Source organism: Lutra lutra, chromosome 5 (assembly GCF_902655055.1).
Source record: "Lutra lutra chromosome 5, mLutLut1.2, whole genome shotgun sequence".
Classification (NCBI taxonomy): domain Eukaryota; kingdom Metazoa; phylum Chordata; class Mammalia; order Carnivora; family Mustelidae; genus Lutra; species Lutra lutra.
The window spans coordinates 77,016,627-77,034,214 of NC_062282.1; the positions used below are offsets into that span (position 1 = coordinate 77,016,627).

The 17,588-nt window shown below is 36.4% G+C and overlaps 1 protein-coding gene across 7 annotated transcripts in view; it reads right to left on the reverse strand.

The window, feature by feature from the left end:
* FAM13B (family with sequence similarity 13 member B) overlaps window positions 1–17,588 on the reverse strand; it is an 87,673-nt gene that overhangs the window by 45,605 nt on the left and 24,480 nt on the right. For 5 of the 7 annotated variants that reach the window (XM_047729670.1, XM_047729668.1, XM_047729671.1 and 2 more), the window contains exons 2-8: window positions 11,677–11,843; window positions 10,263–10,454; window positions 9,353–9,565; window positions 8,196–8,373; window positions 7,751–7,892; window positions 4,301–4,396; window positions 1,543–1,703 (exon numbers count right to left, since the gene is read on the reverse strand). In XM_047729670.1, coding sequence (XP_047585626.1) covers window positions 1,543–1,703; window positions 4,301–4,396; window positions 7,751–7,892; window positions 8,196–8,373; window positions 9,353–9,565; window positions 10,263–10,419 — 947 coding nt within the window. In that variant the 5' untranslated portion in view covers window positions 10,420–10,454; window positions 11,677–11,843. The remainder of the gene's footprint in view (window positions 1–1,542; window positions 1,704–4,300; window positions 4,397–7,750; window positions 7,893–8,195; window positions 8,374–9,352; window positions 9,566–10,262; window positions 10,455–11,676; window positions 11,844–17,588) is intronic. The other 2 variants (XM_047729673.1, XM_047729674.1) reach the window with 1 other exon arrangement.

Here is a 17,588-nt window from a genome sequence, read left to right on the forward strand (position 1 = left end):
AATAGCTGTACATAAGCATCTTCCCAACTACAAGTCTACAAAGAAACACTTCCAGTGCCTCAAACATGCTGTTTTTAATTTACAACATGGTAAATGCCCATCGGTATAATCAACATTAACAAAGGTCATTGGAGTCAATAATTTTTAAGAATGTAACATTTGAAAACAAGAAGTTTGAGAATGGCTATTTTAAACCATCACTAAAGGTTTATTTCCCTAGGGTCTAACATATTTTCCCACAGCTATTTGTGAAAAGAAATAGAGTAGATACCTAATACTATGTTCATGAACCACCTCTCAGAAAAACTCAAAAAAAATAGAACATTAAAAGCTACCAAAAGTTCAATCTCCAGTATCCACTAATTTCATAAAACAAATTTATACATAGCTCCCTATATGCTAGGGCTTGTGCATTCTAGGGCTATTTTTCCCTATTTTTCTTTCATCCATGGTGGGCAATCAAAGAATGTATTTTTTTTTTTTTTACTTCCATGCAATCAATCATCCAAAACCTGTACCTGCTGCTCCCCCACTGCTTGTGCACTTGCTTGCTCTCTGACAAATAAAATCTTAATAAATAAAGCTTCCTAAACAGTGTATCCAATGACTCCACCTATGCACTAAGACAGTGCCTCCACCCTACCACATTTATGAAGTTTACACAGTATGCCATGTGAATATTATCCCTTCCTACATGAAAAGATTGGGAAGAACTATCTTGAATGTATCGGAGTTCTCTCCTTACAGCCTAACAACCTAGTTCTAGCCCAGAAGTTGGAAATACAAGTCAATTCAACCACACTATCATTCCATTTCCAAAGGTTCTTAAATTTCACCCAACTCAACTAAAACATACTAAAAATACAAAAACAAATTTTAAGAATAAATGTAAGAGGTTTTCTTTTGAAAAAGAAGTCTAAATACTAGGGGCACCTGGGTGGCTCAGTTGGATGAGTGTCTGTCTGCCTTGGTCTTGGGTCATGATCTTGGGGTTCTGGGATCAAGCCTCACGTCAGGCTCCTGCTCAGTGGGAAGTCAGCTTCTCCCTCTCCCCCTGTTGCGCTCCCCCCGCTTGTGTTCTCTCACCCTGTCTCTCTCAAATACATAAAATCTTTTTAAAAAGGGTGGGGGGGAGAGAAATATAAAGGCTAATACCTGAAATTTTCTTAGCAGGTTTGCTTACAATTTTCTCATTGCTCTTTTTTTACACACACATCAATCTTCTTTTTTTTTTAAGATTTGAGAGAGAGTAAGCAAGCGAGAGAAAGAGCAAGCGCATGCATGAGCAGGGGGAGTGCAACAGAGAGAGAGAGAGCAGCAGATTTCCCACGAGCAGGGAGCCCAATGCAGGGCTCCATCTCAGGACCCCAGGATCATAACCTGAGCCGAAAGCAGATGCTTAACTGACTGAGCTACACAGATGCCTCCACACACAAACTAATCTTTCACACACTATTACAATTTGCATGATTCAGTGCTTCAGTGAATCTACATCTAGAATAAAATGTTCAAAAGCTAAAGTTCTTTCAACTGAAATACTACCTTGTTGATGCTGTAACACTACTTGGTTCCAGGATGTTCTCAGTCATCTTTAATTGTACCACCTCTGCCATGTCACTTGATTTTTCTGCACCCTCTTCTGGAAGTTCTTCTATATGTTCCAGCTTTTCATCTTCCTCTTCTTCCTCAGAAAGTTCATTAACCTATATAAATAAGAGGAAATTGAAAATCAAAATTTAATATAACTGTTAATTGGCATTATCTAAGATCTACTATTCTAAGAAAATTTTAACACAACTCATTTTTTACTTCATTTCCTAGGACCAATTTTCCTAACAGACTAAGCAATTGCCACTCTCCCATATTAGAAGAAAAGCGCAAACCAAACTTAACATTTTAAAGCACAAACTTATGATTACCTTAGTATATCACTAGGAATATGAGTAAGAATGTAAACAATGAAAACCCTGCACACTGCAGTTAGTTAACATTAAAAAATCTTCATTTCCTACCAATCAGTTTTACAGACTAAATAGTTATGAAGACTTCCAACTAACCTCTCCAATTTCTAGGTGCATTTAGCAAGTGATTTTAATATAGTATAAGTGCTGGAAAAGGGCAGAGAAATTTTGCCTTAAGGTGTTAACTATGTTTTAGAAAATGTCAGCTAGGAGCACCTGTGTGGCTCAGTGGGTTAAAGCCTCTGCCTTAGGCTCAGGTCATGAACCCAGGGTCCTGGGATCGAGCCCTGTAAACCCTGCATCAGGCTCTCTGCTCAGAAGGGAGCCTCCTTCCCTTCCTCTCTCTCTCTGCCTGCCTTTCCACCTACTTCTGATCTCTGTCAAATAATAAAAAAAAAGAAAATGTCAGCTAACTTCTAAATGATTCAGATGGCATTTTTCATAAAGAGACTGGACCTTACAAGGGGGAACTCATTGTTTTGGCCAGTAAACACAACTCAAGGCTATAATTTTCTTTCTGGCAGGGGCTACAAAATGTCTTCCATTATCAAACTGGCTACATAAGTAAATAATCATTCTAATAAAAAGACAATGAATATCGAAAAAGGAAAACCCCCACAAAATATTTCCAAATGAGAAATAACTTGTCAAGCTATCCCAAAGAAGAAACTAGCCATAAAATATCTTAACATCTTTTATAATTTAATACTAGTCATTGAAAACACAGAGCAGTAAAAGTATACCTTTATCCATTCTAGCCAAATGCACTGGAAATACCTAAAATAAATTTACCACTGTGTGTAAGAGAGGTAATCTTTCCCGACAGTCAAAACACAGTTGCTAGAATACCCTCAGAAAGTAAACTTTAACCAGAAGATAGGTAATTTCTCCGTGGCATTCTAGCACACTTGTAATCAACAAGTATAGACTGCCTGCTTTCAAGTGTAACACAGTAAGTACTTAAAAGCCAGACTCTGAAGGCAGAAAGATATATATTTCACATTCCTACTGTGCCCTTAACTATCCCTCAACTTACTTAACTTCTCCAAGCCTATGAATAAAATGGAGATGCTATACATACTACCTACCTTATAAGGCTAGTTGAAAGGATTAAATAATATATGCAAGCTCTTCTATAGTGTCTATACATACTAAGCAATAAATAATAGCTATCATTGTAACTGGAATTGTTATTTCTATATAGCGTAGAGCCTAGTTTCTACATTTAACATCACTTCTTTTTTGAGACAGACAGAGAGTATTTGCCACCAAACTAAAGCAGGAGCTCTCAACCCCTGTGTATCAAGGTCACTAGTCATCTGGGTCACTAAAAATTCATTACTAACAAAAATACTTAAAGACCTCAATTTGTGAACCATTTACTTCATATATATAAAGCATATGCAGCAGATTCAGCTAAATTTGCTGTGCTTCTAAATGCTAACCCTCGTCTACCCCATCATGTTGAACAATGATGAAAATACTAAAAATCAGTAAATGATCATTAACTGAACGGTAAGATTTATATACAAAGGTCAAAATTTCATATGATAAATCAGTTTTTAAACGGAATCACATGGAAAATAACCTTCATTTTTCCCCAGATGTATTTAATAAATTAATGAAATTCAAGAATATACTTAACATCTACCTGGTAACTCAAGCAGGAAAAAAAAAATGGCAAGAAAATACTGTTTTCAGAGGTAGTAAATGGGAATTACTGTGGCTGATCAATAAAGGTTTGGGTACCACAACAGTATATTAAAAAAATTTTTATTTAAGATGGTTATTTAAGCTGAGAATAAATATTTATTCATTCCACAAATTTTCAGTAGAGAGGTACTGCTATTTTAACATGCTACAGTAGATGTTTTAAAAACTAGTTTATACCTACAGTCAAGAGCTCTTAGGAATTACAAATACCTTATACTCAATTACTTTGAACACATTATATTCAATTCAATAAGCTTTACGTAAACCAACTGACATTGTTCAGTATTTTCACCAATAATCATTCAGTAAGATACAACACAAAAAGCAGCCTAATGGGATTTTCTTCCCACCCTCCCCTCATCTCCCAGGCCTCCAAATATAACTTCCTATAGTAAGAAATGACTAAATTAGTTTGGGTAAGAATAAGTATTAAAAACTTTAAAATGCCCTCTCTCACCCCATACTTTAAAAATTCTCAATCCTCTCCTCGTCAGCCTGACCTTCTACTTATCAGTGGTCTATCTATTCCTAAGTTATTCCGAACCTGCCCTACATATGCAACTGCCTCAACTCCACTCATGGAAAACCACTCACTCCACTTATGGAAAATCCTCATCCATACTTACATCTCTTCTTTCTTTGACTGCTGTAATTCCCTTCTCTAGGGCCTCGTGAAATGCCTGCTCTCCAGACTCCAGCTTGTGGAGAACGCTGCTACCTGCCTTCTCAAATGTATAAAGAAACATAATTATCACCTACATCTTCAAACCACTCTACTGAATTTGCATTCAAGTAGGGATCCCATACAAAGAACCTGTCCACCAACTCTGGGTCATTTCTCAAACACTCCCTATTCATCATCGCCAGTCATCTCTCTCACACTATTAATAGAAATATCTACCACCTTGAAAAGGCTCTAGCAGCAAAATACTTGCATCAGTAGGATGAAATTCCAACAGAACAGAGTCCTAGATTAACTTTACTTCCTTCAAATATCAAAATCAGAAGAAAAATAATCAGGGATGGGCCAGATCTACCCATATCTTTAAATACGGGGATAAGAAATTAGGGGATTTAAATATGAGGATTTAAATTAGGTCAATTTGAAAATACAACCAAAATGTGCTAAGTCTGAGGAAATTTTACTTTCACTCAATATCTATCACTTCAGCCTCACAAGTCAAATTGAAGTTATCAGAACTGCTTTAAAGAAAGCAAGCTTTCAGGTATCCGCCTACTACTGTAACCTACTTATAGTTCAGAAATGTGATTAAAATAGGTAAGAAACCAGATTCGGGTAATTAGCAATATGGGCCAAAATAATTAAATATACATCCCTGTCTCCTACAACTCACAGCACTACTCCATTTATTGAGTACATTCTACTCAATATACTAACATCCTCTTTTTTTTTTTTTTTTAAAGATTTTATTTATTTGAGAAAGAGAGGGCAAAAGCAGCGGGAGGAGCAAAGGGATAGGTACACATAGACTTTGCAATGAGCACAGAGCCCAATATGGGGCTCGATCTCATGACCCTGAGATCCAGACCTGAGCCGAAATCAAGAACTGGACTCAACTGACTAAGCCACCCAGTAACCCCTAATATCCTCTTTTCTATCCATGGGCAAATTCACAGAATTCAACACTATGTCCTGGTGTTAATTAACCACTAATCTATTTAATGTAAAGCACAACATATGTTAAGTTTTCTTAACATTTTTTAGTGCATAAAGAAATATAAAAACACAAATGCATTACATGTGAGTTATTCCACTGTACATCAGAGAATTATACAACATAAAACACAGTCAAGGCATACCCTGAAGACTTCAGAGTCATCAAGATATAAGTAGTAGGGCATATCTGCATCATTATTGTCTTAGAAATCAAATCATCTTAGATATGTAAAAAATGAGTAACACAAATGTATGCATATTATTTCATTTTGAGCAGCCATTAATTTTAACTAAATAAATCACTAAACTAAAATGTAATTTCTTTTAAGATTTTTTTTTTTTTAAAGTAATTTCTATGCTCAACTTAGGGCTTGAATTTACAACCCCAAGATCAAGAGTCATATGTTCTACCAAATGAGCTAGCCAGGCACCCCTCAACTAAAACTTTAGGGAAAGAAGTGACACACAATTCCCCAAAGATGGGATTTCTTATGGGCATCAAAAGACATTAATGGTTTAAGGAAAATCTCCTTGCCCTCTTCTTATCGTTTTCTATAAAGCAAGAATGATTTTGAAGAGATGTGTTACTTCTTTATTCTAACCAAGTTTTTAAGTCAGGAGCTGTATATGACAGAAGTTCAAAAAATATGGATCACTGATTCTGGCTACAAATTCTATCCGCTTGGGTATACACATGCACACTGTTTTCATCCTCAGTTTAACACATTACAAACTGCAATTTGTCTTGTTACTGTTTCCTTAAAAGTTCCTGATACGTGAAAAAAAAGAGGAAGGTGGGGTGGGGGAGGAAAAGAAAAAGGGAGGAAGGGAAAGAGGGAGTGAAAATCAGACGATATAAATGCTTACAGGAAGAAAACATGGAAAACTAAAGAAGGTCTCAACTCCAAATATTAGACTTATCCAGAAAAGTCCCCAACAGTACAGAAACTCTTAAACAAAAGATGGGCTACCCAGAAAATAAAACTTCTAAGTTCACATTATCAGAACCAAGACCTATAAGAACTAATGAAAATCTGTATGATAAACTACCTTTCAAGAGTTGCTGCTTCCTAATCTAAAAGCAAATGAAGAGACTCCACCCAATATGCATCAATAAATAATGACCATATAATCAATCATCAAAACCTGGATACATACAAGAGTGATAAGGGGAGCTACTAATAATTACATAAGGAGATATAAACCAGGACTCTTCTGAAAAAATGGGGCATACTGTTACCTTTCAAGTGGAGATCAAGTACAACAAATCAAATAAATCATAACATTGCATCCATACAACAGGGATCTATGCAGTAAAAACAAAAGAATATGCTCTCTCTTTTCCAGTTAAGACTTCCTGATACACTGTTAACTGACTTTAAAAAAAAAAAAAAAGATGCAGAACAGTGTGTGCAGTATGCTACTTTCCTGTTTAAAAAACTAAGCAAATATTTACTTATATTTGCATAATGAAACTCTGGAAAAAATAGATAGAAAACCAATGTGGAGGCAAAGGAGTGGATTTGGGTAAACCAAGAAATTTTACTGTATATTTTATTTTAACCAGATGAATGATTTACTCATTAAAGAAGAGCAACCACGCCACAGGCCCAAAATATAAGTAACTTCACAGGCTTTAACCTAATAAAAGTTTGATGAATTATTTCACTTAAGTGTAAAAGAAAAACCTCCACATAGACCTAAATTATAAATTCTAAACATGGAAAGTATGAATTAATGTGGTTTTACAATAAATTTATCAAATAAATCAATTTTTTACACTAAAAAATTTATTGTTCATCAATATTCTCATTTCATGAAGGAGAAAGTAACCAGGTTCTTGTACTATCTCAACCATCAAGGTATAGCAGAACAAAATATAATGCAGCCAAAGAAATGAATGTTAATTTTCCAAAGTCACAAAGTTAAAAAACTACCGTGAGCTTCCCCATAATGAGAACGACTGCACTGTTCTATTGACCTGTGACTTTCATCAAGAAAAACTTCCTATTTTTAAAAGTTTGTGTGAACTTTGTATTTAATCTATCCCTCTACCTTCTACTTCTCACCCTTTGCCTACATTCTTATGTGCAAAGTTTCTTTGCAAAAGCAAACCCCACCCATTCTATAAAATAAACAATGCTTAAGTTAGAAGAAAAACACACTAACCCCACAAACTAACATATATTCTACTTTCAATACCTTTTATTACTCAAATTGAGAACTTAAGAAAAAATACCATATTCATACATTACATGGATGTGTCACCCATGACTACATATAATAACCAAGTGAACTGCTTTGTTCAGTACTTTAAAACTCCACCTGAGTTTATGCAAGCCCTTCAGAGCATATTCTTTAAAAATTCTCCAAGTAGAGTATTTTAAAATATTCTCACCTGTTCAGTAATTGAACTTAAATCATTAGATGAGAAATCTTCCTCTTCATTCTCAAAAAACTCATAGTAATTTTCCAGAAGTCCAGCCATTATCCTGCTCACTATTTCTTGCTCTTTCAGATCTTCCACATCTGTGTAAATGCTAAGAATAAAAGTCTACATTGAACTGAAAGTCCTTAAATCAAATACAGGTAAAATGAGAAGACAACCAATGAGTCACTTTATAAACCTGAGCAATTTATATCATCATTCTGTGCCTCAGTTTTCCCATCTGTAAAGCCTACCTAATTTGTACCCTCTTCACAGAAATGCTCGGAGGGTTAATCAGATCTACTATAAAAAATAATGGTTCACCAGGCAACCTATGATCCTTGGCAGATAGTATAATGACACTTCACAAATTCTTTTTTTTTATTATTACATAAAAATTTGTGGAAAAACTTACTGGAAGACATCTGGACCAAAGACAGCAGCCAAAGAGTTTGCAGACCAAATTTCTTCATGATGTGATGCTACATTGGCTAAAAATCTACACAGAAACTTTAACAAACTGTAATTAACAGGTGGAAGCTGCTGTAAAAGGAACCTCAACTTTCTTCCAAATTCATCTTCATTATTATAATCTATAAAACATAATGACAGGTTTTTTTAATGAAGTAAAAGCAAAGCTCAGATATTTTGCCAGGTTCACATTACTCCACCCACCTCACCTTTTTACTATTAACAATTCAAAACCTCTTCACTTCCTCTACCAGAGGCCAAATGGCTTAGAGCTTCACATTTCACTTATTAAGGGAAAGAGAAGAGTTGGAGAGAAGGAATTCAACCCCTCAACTGCTGAAGGTTGTTTTCCTCACCTATTACTCATTGGCCCAAATTCTCTATGTTTGTTTAATTCTCATCATACTGTCTCTTGCATGACTGTACCTGTATTTCCAAAGCAGTGCCAACCCTAAGAAGTCAAAATGCACTGGCCAATGCAAGTCAACAACTATGAGTGAACAAAGATTTAACCCACACCACGGAAAACCTAACCCAACAAATACAAATCAGCCTTTTTTTTTTCTTTACTTGGCTTGAAGTCTGATGTCCAAATTGATATTTTATTTCCTTCAGGCAGGGGTCCAAGAACAAACTACAGATATATTCTGAACCTGGAATCAAAGCTGTCTTCTGGTTTTTGCTAGGACATTCTATCAAACCAGGGATAAATAGTATCCTACAGCAACATCACCACTAAGGAACAGCACTATTACTGGATATTATGCCACACATACCACTTTATATGTATTTCTCTTCTTTCCCAACCTATTCCATGTTCTTGTGTCCTGCCTTTTCTTCTCCTTCTCCTCCTCCTCACCCTGTAGCTTAGGCTTCCTAAGACCAGTCATAAAAAGTAAACAGGACTACAGGCATCTAAGAAGTTTCCATCCCCTTGACTAGACCATACAGACCCAAAGAGCATATGTCCTCCAAAGGGGAACATAAGAAGTGAATCTCAGAACTATTGTAATTACTGTTTACATGTCAAGATTTCTACAAGATAAAAAGACTTTGAAATTAATGGTAAATGACTGATAGGTAAGAATCAAATTATATTACCTTGAGAAAGTTGCATCAAGTGAATATGCAAACTGCCAGGGATAACAGGTTCAGGGAGTTCTTGAAGGAAAAACCTAAGAAGACTAATAGCTGAGGGAACATCTGCTTCCTTAACCAAGTCCACCTCTTCTCCGCTGTCGTATCTCTGCCGAAGCCACTCCACTGTCTCAGCATTTCCATTGACTTGAAAAAGTCCTTGTTGCTCCAGACCTCCTACATTAGTCCAAAGTAAAAATTTAAAAAGCTTCAACTTCGACTACTTGGCCATATATATTCATTTTCCAACCAACTTAAAATACTCACTTTTGTTTGTTTGGTTTTTCTTAATTTTTTTTTCAGTGTTCCAAGATTCATTATTTATGCGCCACACTCAGTACTCCAGGCAATATGTACCCTCCTTAATACCCACCACTAGGCTCACCCAACCCCCCAAACCCCTCCCCTCCAAAACAAAACCCTCAGTTTGTTTCTCAGAGTCCACAGTCTCTCATGGTTTGTCTCTCCTCCAATTTCTCCCCACTCACTTCTCCTCTCCATCTCCCAATGTCTTCTGTGTTATTCCTTATGCTCCACTAATGGCCAAAATACTCACTTTTGAAAAAACCTTGGCTCTCCTTACAGGGCTAAACACCTTCAAATCACACATTTTAGGAACATACTATCTCTGTCCTGAGGGATAATTTATTTTATCCACTCCACCTCCATTAAAAATATTCCATTACCACCCCACTAAACAATGCTATAAGCTGGGCATTTCTAAGTATATAACTTTACATAAGAAATTTCTACCATTTTTCCTTACTATATTTTGGACTTTCCACAGTGGAAAAAAAGAAAAGAAAAAAAAATCCGAGGTCAAAAGGGATAAACTGTTTAACAAAGGCTAGTCTCAAGGTAAGGAAATGTATACCATGTTCCTCAATATAGTCCACAACGTGGCGGACTATGAACGGAACCTCATTGTCTGGATGTCCTCCCTGCTGCAGCTCATCAAGTGGAATTCCAAATATTTTGTTAGCAAGAACGGAGTTGCAGTTACTCAAGGAAGGGGAGGAGCTCTTCCTCATATCTTTTTTGCAGCCAGAAATCAAAGCTGTCTTTTCTGCCAAATGAAAGACAAACAAACAAAAAAAGAGACTAATAATCAACAGGTGACAAGATGATTAAATACATTACAAAAAATGCTTTACACCTGAATTTGTTTTCATCGTTACATATGTTCCAGTTCTCGGGCCCACAAGATATTCTACAAATAAAGCTCAACACAATCATCCAAACATTTTCTCTATTACGTATAGTTTGTGCATTATCAAACAATGGCACATCTATCATTAAACTTAACAAAGGACATTAATGTCCCAAAGACAAATTATGGGGCAGATGCGGCTCCAAGAGGACCTTTACTGACCAAGCTTAATGACACAGGTAAAAAGCCAAACCCAATCATTTTTGTACTGTGCTATATGAAGCACATCTAACCTCTTAATTTATAAGCACCCAAAACAGGAGAGAATCACTTTGTATAAAGTATTGGGCTAATAATAACTTTTCATCAATGATGGGCTAGAAAGGACAAGATCAACCAGCTCTTATTCGACATGACAGAGCAGCCACAATATTTTTATAAATGAAGGATATTTTTCAATTCTAGACATTAACTTTCAAATGAGAATGTTCTTTCATCAATCCTGCTATTTCATTAATTATTTCAAAGAAAAATTTCCATAGCCAATCTCACTCAGAAGTAGTAAGTTATTTGTCTTAACTCTGTAGGAACAGTGATCCTAAAGTACTGAGAGAAAACAATGTTTCAAATATCTGAAGCATCAGACAACAAGTAATCCCAAGAAAAATTTGTTTCCTAAAATATTTATTACTTTATGTGGGAAATGAGTATTTTCAAAAGAAAAACTTTTTTCAAAAGATGTTAATGAACGAAATGACACCAACTGGGCTTTTTTTCATCAAATCAGAGAAACCATTCCTTTCTCATGAGAAAGAACAGAGCAAAATAATAAATCTACTCAATATTCTAAAGTTTGCAAAAATAATCCTTATATAAATTACATAATAGTTGTACCCAGTTGATCAAGAGTTGCACAATGTGACTAAGAAACAATCCATTCAACTTGAAGAAATTAAGGGAAGCAAAAATGCCATAAATTTATATAGCTTTCAACAAGCAAGATCCATTCTTCAACATATGTGGGGCCAGGTAATAACTACAAAACCTCAAGTTAATAATCAAATAGCAGCAACAGCAGATCAACTCCAAAACTTCTGTGGATTTATATAGCATAGGAGTTACCATTTTGAAAACTTACCTTTGAGTACTTAAACACCTAAGTTTAAAAAATGGCTTCTGCACCAGCTACCCTCACTGAGCAAGCATTCTTTTGTCATTTATGGCTGTTTGAGATTATGGCAGAAGATCAGCCTGTAGTTCCTCATTGAAGAAACGCAGAACTCGATCAGTACTTCAGCAGTTAATCTATAAGAAAAAAAACAGTTCTTTTCATTTCCCAAACCATCTCTTACTATGAGAAGCAACTAGAATAAGCAGTGAAGTCCAATTATTTAAGAGGGTAACTATACTGAACACCATTCTTCTGCCTGAAAATTTGTCTGTAACCTAGTAAAAGGCAAAATCTTATACAAGGTTTCAAATTATGGTGGCTAACCTGGACAAGGATCTTTCTGGTAAAAACAAATAAAAGAACTGCAGAGGAGAATCTTTAACAGTACAGATCTTCAGAGATTACACCACTCAAATAATCCATCTTCCTCAGTGGATCCTTCATTTGAACACACACACCCCGCCCACCTCCACTGGGTCCCCATATACTCAGAACAAAACACAAAAACCTTTTCAGATCAAAGAACTGAAAATATGATTTTAAGCTTGGAAAAGCACTTATGTACTTCATTCTTTTCTTTGTATACAACAGTTTTGGTTTTTTTTTTTTTTTTTTAGCAAGACTGTAGTTGTCTGAGCTTTCTGGTTTGGAGAGACAATAGCGTATGTTGGAAAAAAGCACCTAAGAGAAGCTAATATTCAAATATTGACTCCACCATCCTATACATATGACCCTGAACAACTTCCATGTCTTCACCTCTCTAATCTTAGGTTTCCTTTATGTAAGAGTAATACTTATACAGCTGTGTAACTGAGATAATACATGAAGGTAGTAAACAGAGAACCAGTTTTCTCTCTTTGCATTTAACACTGAAAGACCAGCAAATAGGCTGGGAAGAGAGGAGTTTTGTTTGGCAATGTGTTTAGTATTTGGTCTCAACTGTGAATTGTTGTTTCATCATCCTCTATGAATTCCAGTAATCTACTTAAAAAATCTTCTAAGCAGCTCAGGAAACTACACTACAGTACTCTGTTCAAGAGAGTCCAGGTAAGCAGAAGAGTATTACCATTCAGTGTTGTTTTCAAAAATGTCTTATTAGTAACATATACCTCCAGGAGGAACATGAAAAATGGAGGGGAAGGAAAACCACATTCCCACAACAAATCTTCGGTAGATGATTACTTCCTAAACATCCTGAAATGTCTGCTAAGACATGTAGCCTATTCATCTGAAACACAACTTCAAAGTTAAGTTATAGAAGATCTTTTAGAGAGGTTAACTTCAGGGATAAAATGTTTAATGAACTTACATTAAGTCAGGTTGATACTTTCACAACATAAAGAAAATGGGAATTTGCTTGATGTACAATAAATTAACACTCATTAGAAGAGTTCTGTTAGAGTCAAGTTCTATCATTAAAATGGGTACTCAATGTTTCTGTGCCTTGTTAATGAAACCAGGAAATCAGCAGAGTACAAAAAGCATTTGGACTGAAGAGTGGTCCAAAATAATATTCCTGCGAAATGCAAAGTAGTTTTTGACATTATTTAATCTTGTTCCCCACTCCTTGTCCATGTAAATATTCCCTTCCTATCTGTAGTGGGTTCAATATTGTTCCCCCCCAAAATTCGTGTTCATCCAGGACTTCAAAATGTGAACTTACTTGGAAATAGGGTCTTTGCATATGCAGTTAGTTAAGGATCTCAAGATGAAATCATCCTGAGGGCGCCTGGGTGGCTCAGTCGGTTAGGCCTCTGCCTTTGGCTCAGGTCATGATCCCAGGGTCTTGGGATCAAGCCCCATGTCCGGCTCCCTGCCCTGTGGGAGCCTGCTTCTCCTTCTCCCTCTCTGATGCTCCCCCTGCTTGTGCTCTCTGGCTCTCACTCTCAAATAAATAAATGAAATCTTAAAAAAAAAAAAATCCTGGTTTTAGGGTGAGTCCTAAATCCAATGACAGGTGTCCTTATCAGCAGAATACAGGACACACAGAGACATAAAGAGGGGAAGAAGGCCATGTGAAGATGGAGGGAGAAACTGTGAGTTATGCAGTCACAAGACAAGAAACACCAGGAGCCACCAAAAGCTGGGAGAGGCAAAGGAAGATTCCTCCCCAGAACCTTCAGAGGGAATATGGCCCTGCCCCCACCTTGATTTTAGCCTTCTGGCCTCCAGATCCATGAGAAAAAAAAAATTTCTATTGTTTTAGAGTTATCCTGTTTATAGTAATTTGTCATGGAATCCCTAGAAAATTCATGTGACATCTAAACTACAAAATCCAGTTCTCAAAGAAAATATTAGCAGGTACCATAGAAAAATGTCCCGAAGAGATCTGATGAATGTCTTAACAAACAGAATCAGTAAGTGCAAAGAAAGCAATTAATCAATAAAAGACTTGACACAAGAGAATAAATGTTCAGACTTTCAAAATAACCAATTTATTATAAATCAGAACAGCAAAATCATTTTAAGATTTTTTAAAATTTTAAGTACAATATACCCTCCCCAACATGGGACTCAAATTCACAACCCCAAGATCAAGAGTTACATGCTCTACTGACTGAGGCAGCCAGGCACTCCCAAAATAAAAAAATCATTTTAAATACCAATGACTATTGCCTCCTATAGTGGTACTGACAACAAATAAGGAATCATTTTGAATTTTACATCATGAGGCAAGAATGATTAAAAAAAAAAAAAAAGCAACTAAATACCAATGTTCAAAATGGCAGGTGACAGGTACATTCAGGAAAGTGTAACTTCATATATCAGGCTATCAACTTGAGTTCTGCTGAAGATCAAGGTATTTCTGCATTCCACTCAGTTCTACTTACATATACATATATATGATAGCAACATACACCTTTCTTAATAGCAGAGAATCTCTTTTTTAAATTAACATAAATGTATTATTTGTTTCAGGGGTACAGGTCTGTGATTCAACAGTCTTAATGTAATATCCAGTGCTCATTACAATGCATACCTCCCCAGTGTCCATCACCCAATCACTGCAACCTCCCGCCCACCTCCCCTCCAGCCACCCTGTTTATTCCTAAGATTAACGGTATCTTATAGTTTGTCTCCCTCTCTGGTTTCATCTTGTTTCATTTTTTCCTCTATTCCCCTATGACCCTCTGCCTTGTTTGTTAAATTCCACATACCAGGAAGATCGTATGATAATTGTCTTTCTATGACTGACTTATTTCGCTTAGCCTAATACCCTCTAGTTCCATCCACATTGTTGCAAATGGCAAGATTTCATTTTTTTTGATGGCTTAGCACAGAATCTTCTAAGTTTTAAATACCTAATAAAATTAGTAGAGAGGGACTTTTTTAAAAAAGGTACAATACCAACATCAATACAATGGACAAATAACTGAGCTCTTACGATATGCCAGGAACTGGGCGCCTGGGTGGTTCAGTGGGTTAAGCAACTGCCTTCAGTTTGGGTTATGATCCTGGAGTGCCAGGATTAAGTTCTGCAAATGGCTCCCAGCTCAGTGGGAAGTCTCCTTCTCCCTCTGACCTGCCCCCTTCTCATGCTCTCTCTCTCAAAATAAATAAATAAAATCCTAAAAACAAAAACAAAAACAAAACAAAAACACAATATGCCAGGAACTATTTTAAGTGTTTTATTCTTTTTCTTAAAGATTTTTTTTTTTTAATTTGAGACAGAATGAGAGTGAGCACAGAGGGAAAGGGAGAAGCAAACTCCCCACTGAGTGAAGAGCCAAACATGGGGCTTGATGTCAGGACCCTCATACCATGACTTGAGCTGAAGGCAGACACTTAACCACCTGGGCCACCCAGGTGCCCCTTAAGGGCTTAAATGTATTAATTCGGGGGTGCCTGGGTGGCCCAGTGGGTTAAGCCTTTGCCTTTGGCTCAAGCCATGATCTCAGGATCCTAGGATGGAGTCCCACATAGACTCTCTGCTCAGCAGGGAGCCTGCTTCCTCCTCTCTCTGCCTGCCTCTCTGCCTACTTGTGATCTCCCTCTCCTCTCTCTGTCAAATAAATAAATAAAATCTTTTAAAAGAAAAAAATTAATGTATTAATTCTTTTATCCTTACAACAATTCTATGGATGCAGATATCTTCATTACATCCATTTCACTGACAAGAAAACCAAAAAACACTGAGAACTTCCTGGGGTGATGGAAATGTTTTATGTCATAACTATGGCAGTGGTGGTTATGTGCTTAATACACATGTCAATTGAACTACTGGGTATTTAACCCAAAGATACAGATGTAGTGAAAAGAAGGGCCACATGCACCCCAATGTTTATAGCAACAATGTCCACAATAGCCAAACTGTGGAAAGGGCCAAAGTGCCCTTCAACAGATGAATGGTTAAGAAGATGTGGTCCACATACACAATGGAGTATTACTCAGCCATCAGAAAGGATGAATACCCAGCTTTTGCATCAACGTGGATGGGACTAGAGATTACACTAAGTGAAATAAGTCAAGCAGAGAATGTCAGTTATCATATGGTTTCACTTATGTGTGGAACATAAGTAATAGCATGGAGGACATTAGGAAAATGAAGGGGAAAATGACTGGGGAAAAATCGAGTGGGAGATGACACAGGAGAGACTATGGACTTCAGGAAACAAACTGAAGATTTTAGAAGGGAGGCGGTAGGGGGAACAGGTGAGCCTGGTGATGGGTATTAAGAAGGGCACGGATTACATGGACCATTGGGCATTATACACAAACAATGAATCATGGAACACTACATCAAAAACTAATGATGCACTGTATGGCGACTAACATAACATAATAAAAAAATGCGAAAAAAAAAAAAGAAACAATGAAAATCCTATTTAATAAATATTTATAGTTCTTATATAAGCCAGGTTCTAGAAAATGAACAAAACCAAGCTAAACAAACAGACAAAAATACTCAGTATCATAATGCTTCCATGCTGGTGAAGTTTTTGTTGTTGTTGTTGTTGTTGTTGTTTTAATTAAAAACTCAAGCAATCCCTGTCCCCTGAGCTTCTGACTTATATCTAAAACTGCCTGCTTAGGAAGAAAACAAATGAACACTGGGTTTAAAAAGGAAAGCAAAACCAAGAAACAGACTCTTAACCTTAGAGAACAAACTGACAGTTACTAGAGGGGACATGGGCAGGGGGATGGGCTAAACAGGTGATGGGAATTAAGGAGGACACTTGTGATAAGCACTGGGTGTTGTATGTAAGTGATGAATCACTAAATTCTACACCAGAAACCAATATTACACTGCACATAAACTAATTGTCATTTAAATTAAAATGTGATTAGAAAAAACAATACACATATCAAACTTACTGAACTGGACATTTAAATTGGTGAATGTTATTGTATATAAATTACTGCATATAAATTATACTTCAAAAAAACTGAAAAAATGAAAAAGAAACCATATAAAGACATAACATCACCTTAATAGGTTATATAATACCAAGCTACTTTCATTATAGAATATGTCATTTTTTGGGGCGCCTGGGTGGCTCAGTGGGTTAGGCCTCTCTGCCTTCGGCTCAGGTCATGATCCCAGTGTCCTGGGATCGAGCCCCGCATTGGGCTCTCTGCTCCGCGGGGAGCCTGCCTCCACCTCTCTCTCTCTGCCTGCCTCTCTGCCTACTTGTGATCTCTGTCAAATAAATAAATAAAATCTTAAAAAAAAAAAAAAAGAATATGTCATTTTTTTAAATATACATCTCTATCCAAAAAAGAAAAATAAAAGCTCTCTTTCAACCACATTTCAAGAACCTATCCTATTCAGTCATCGGTATGTTATCCAGCATATTTAGAAATTACTTTTTTAAAAAATTCAATTGGACTGAAGATTAAGTCTTTTCAAAGCAAACAATTTAACAAGACAATGTAAT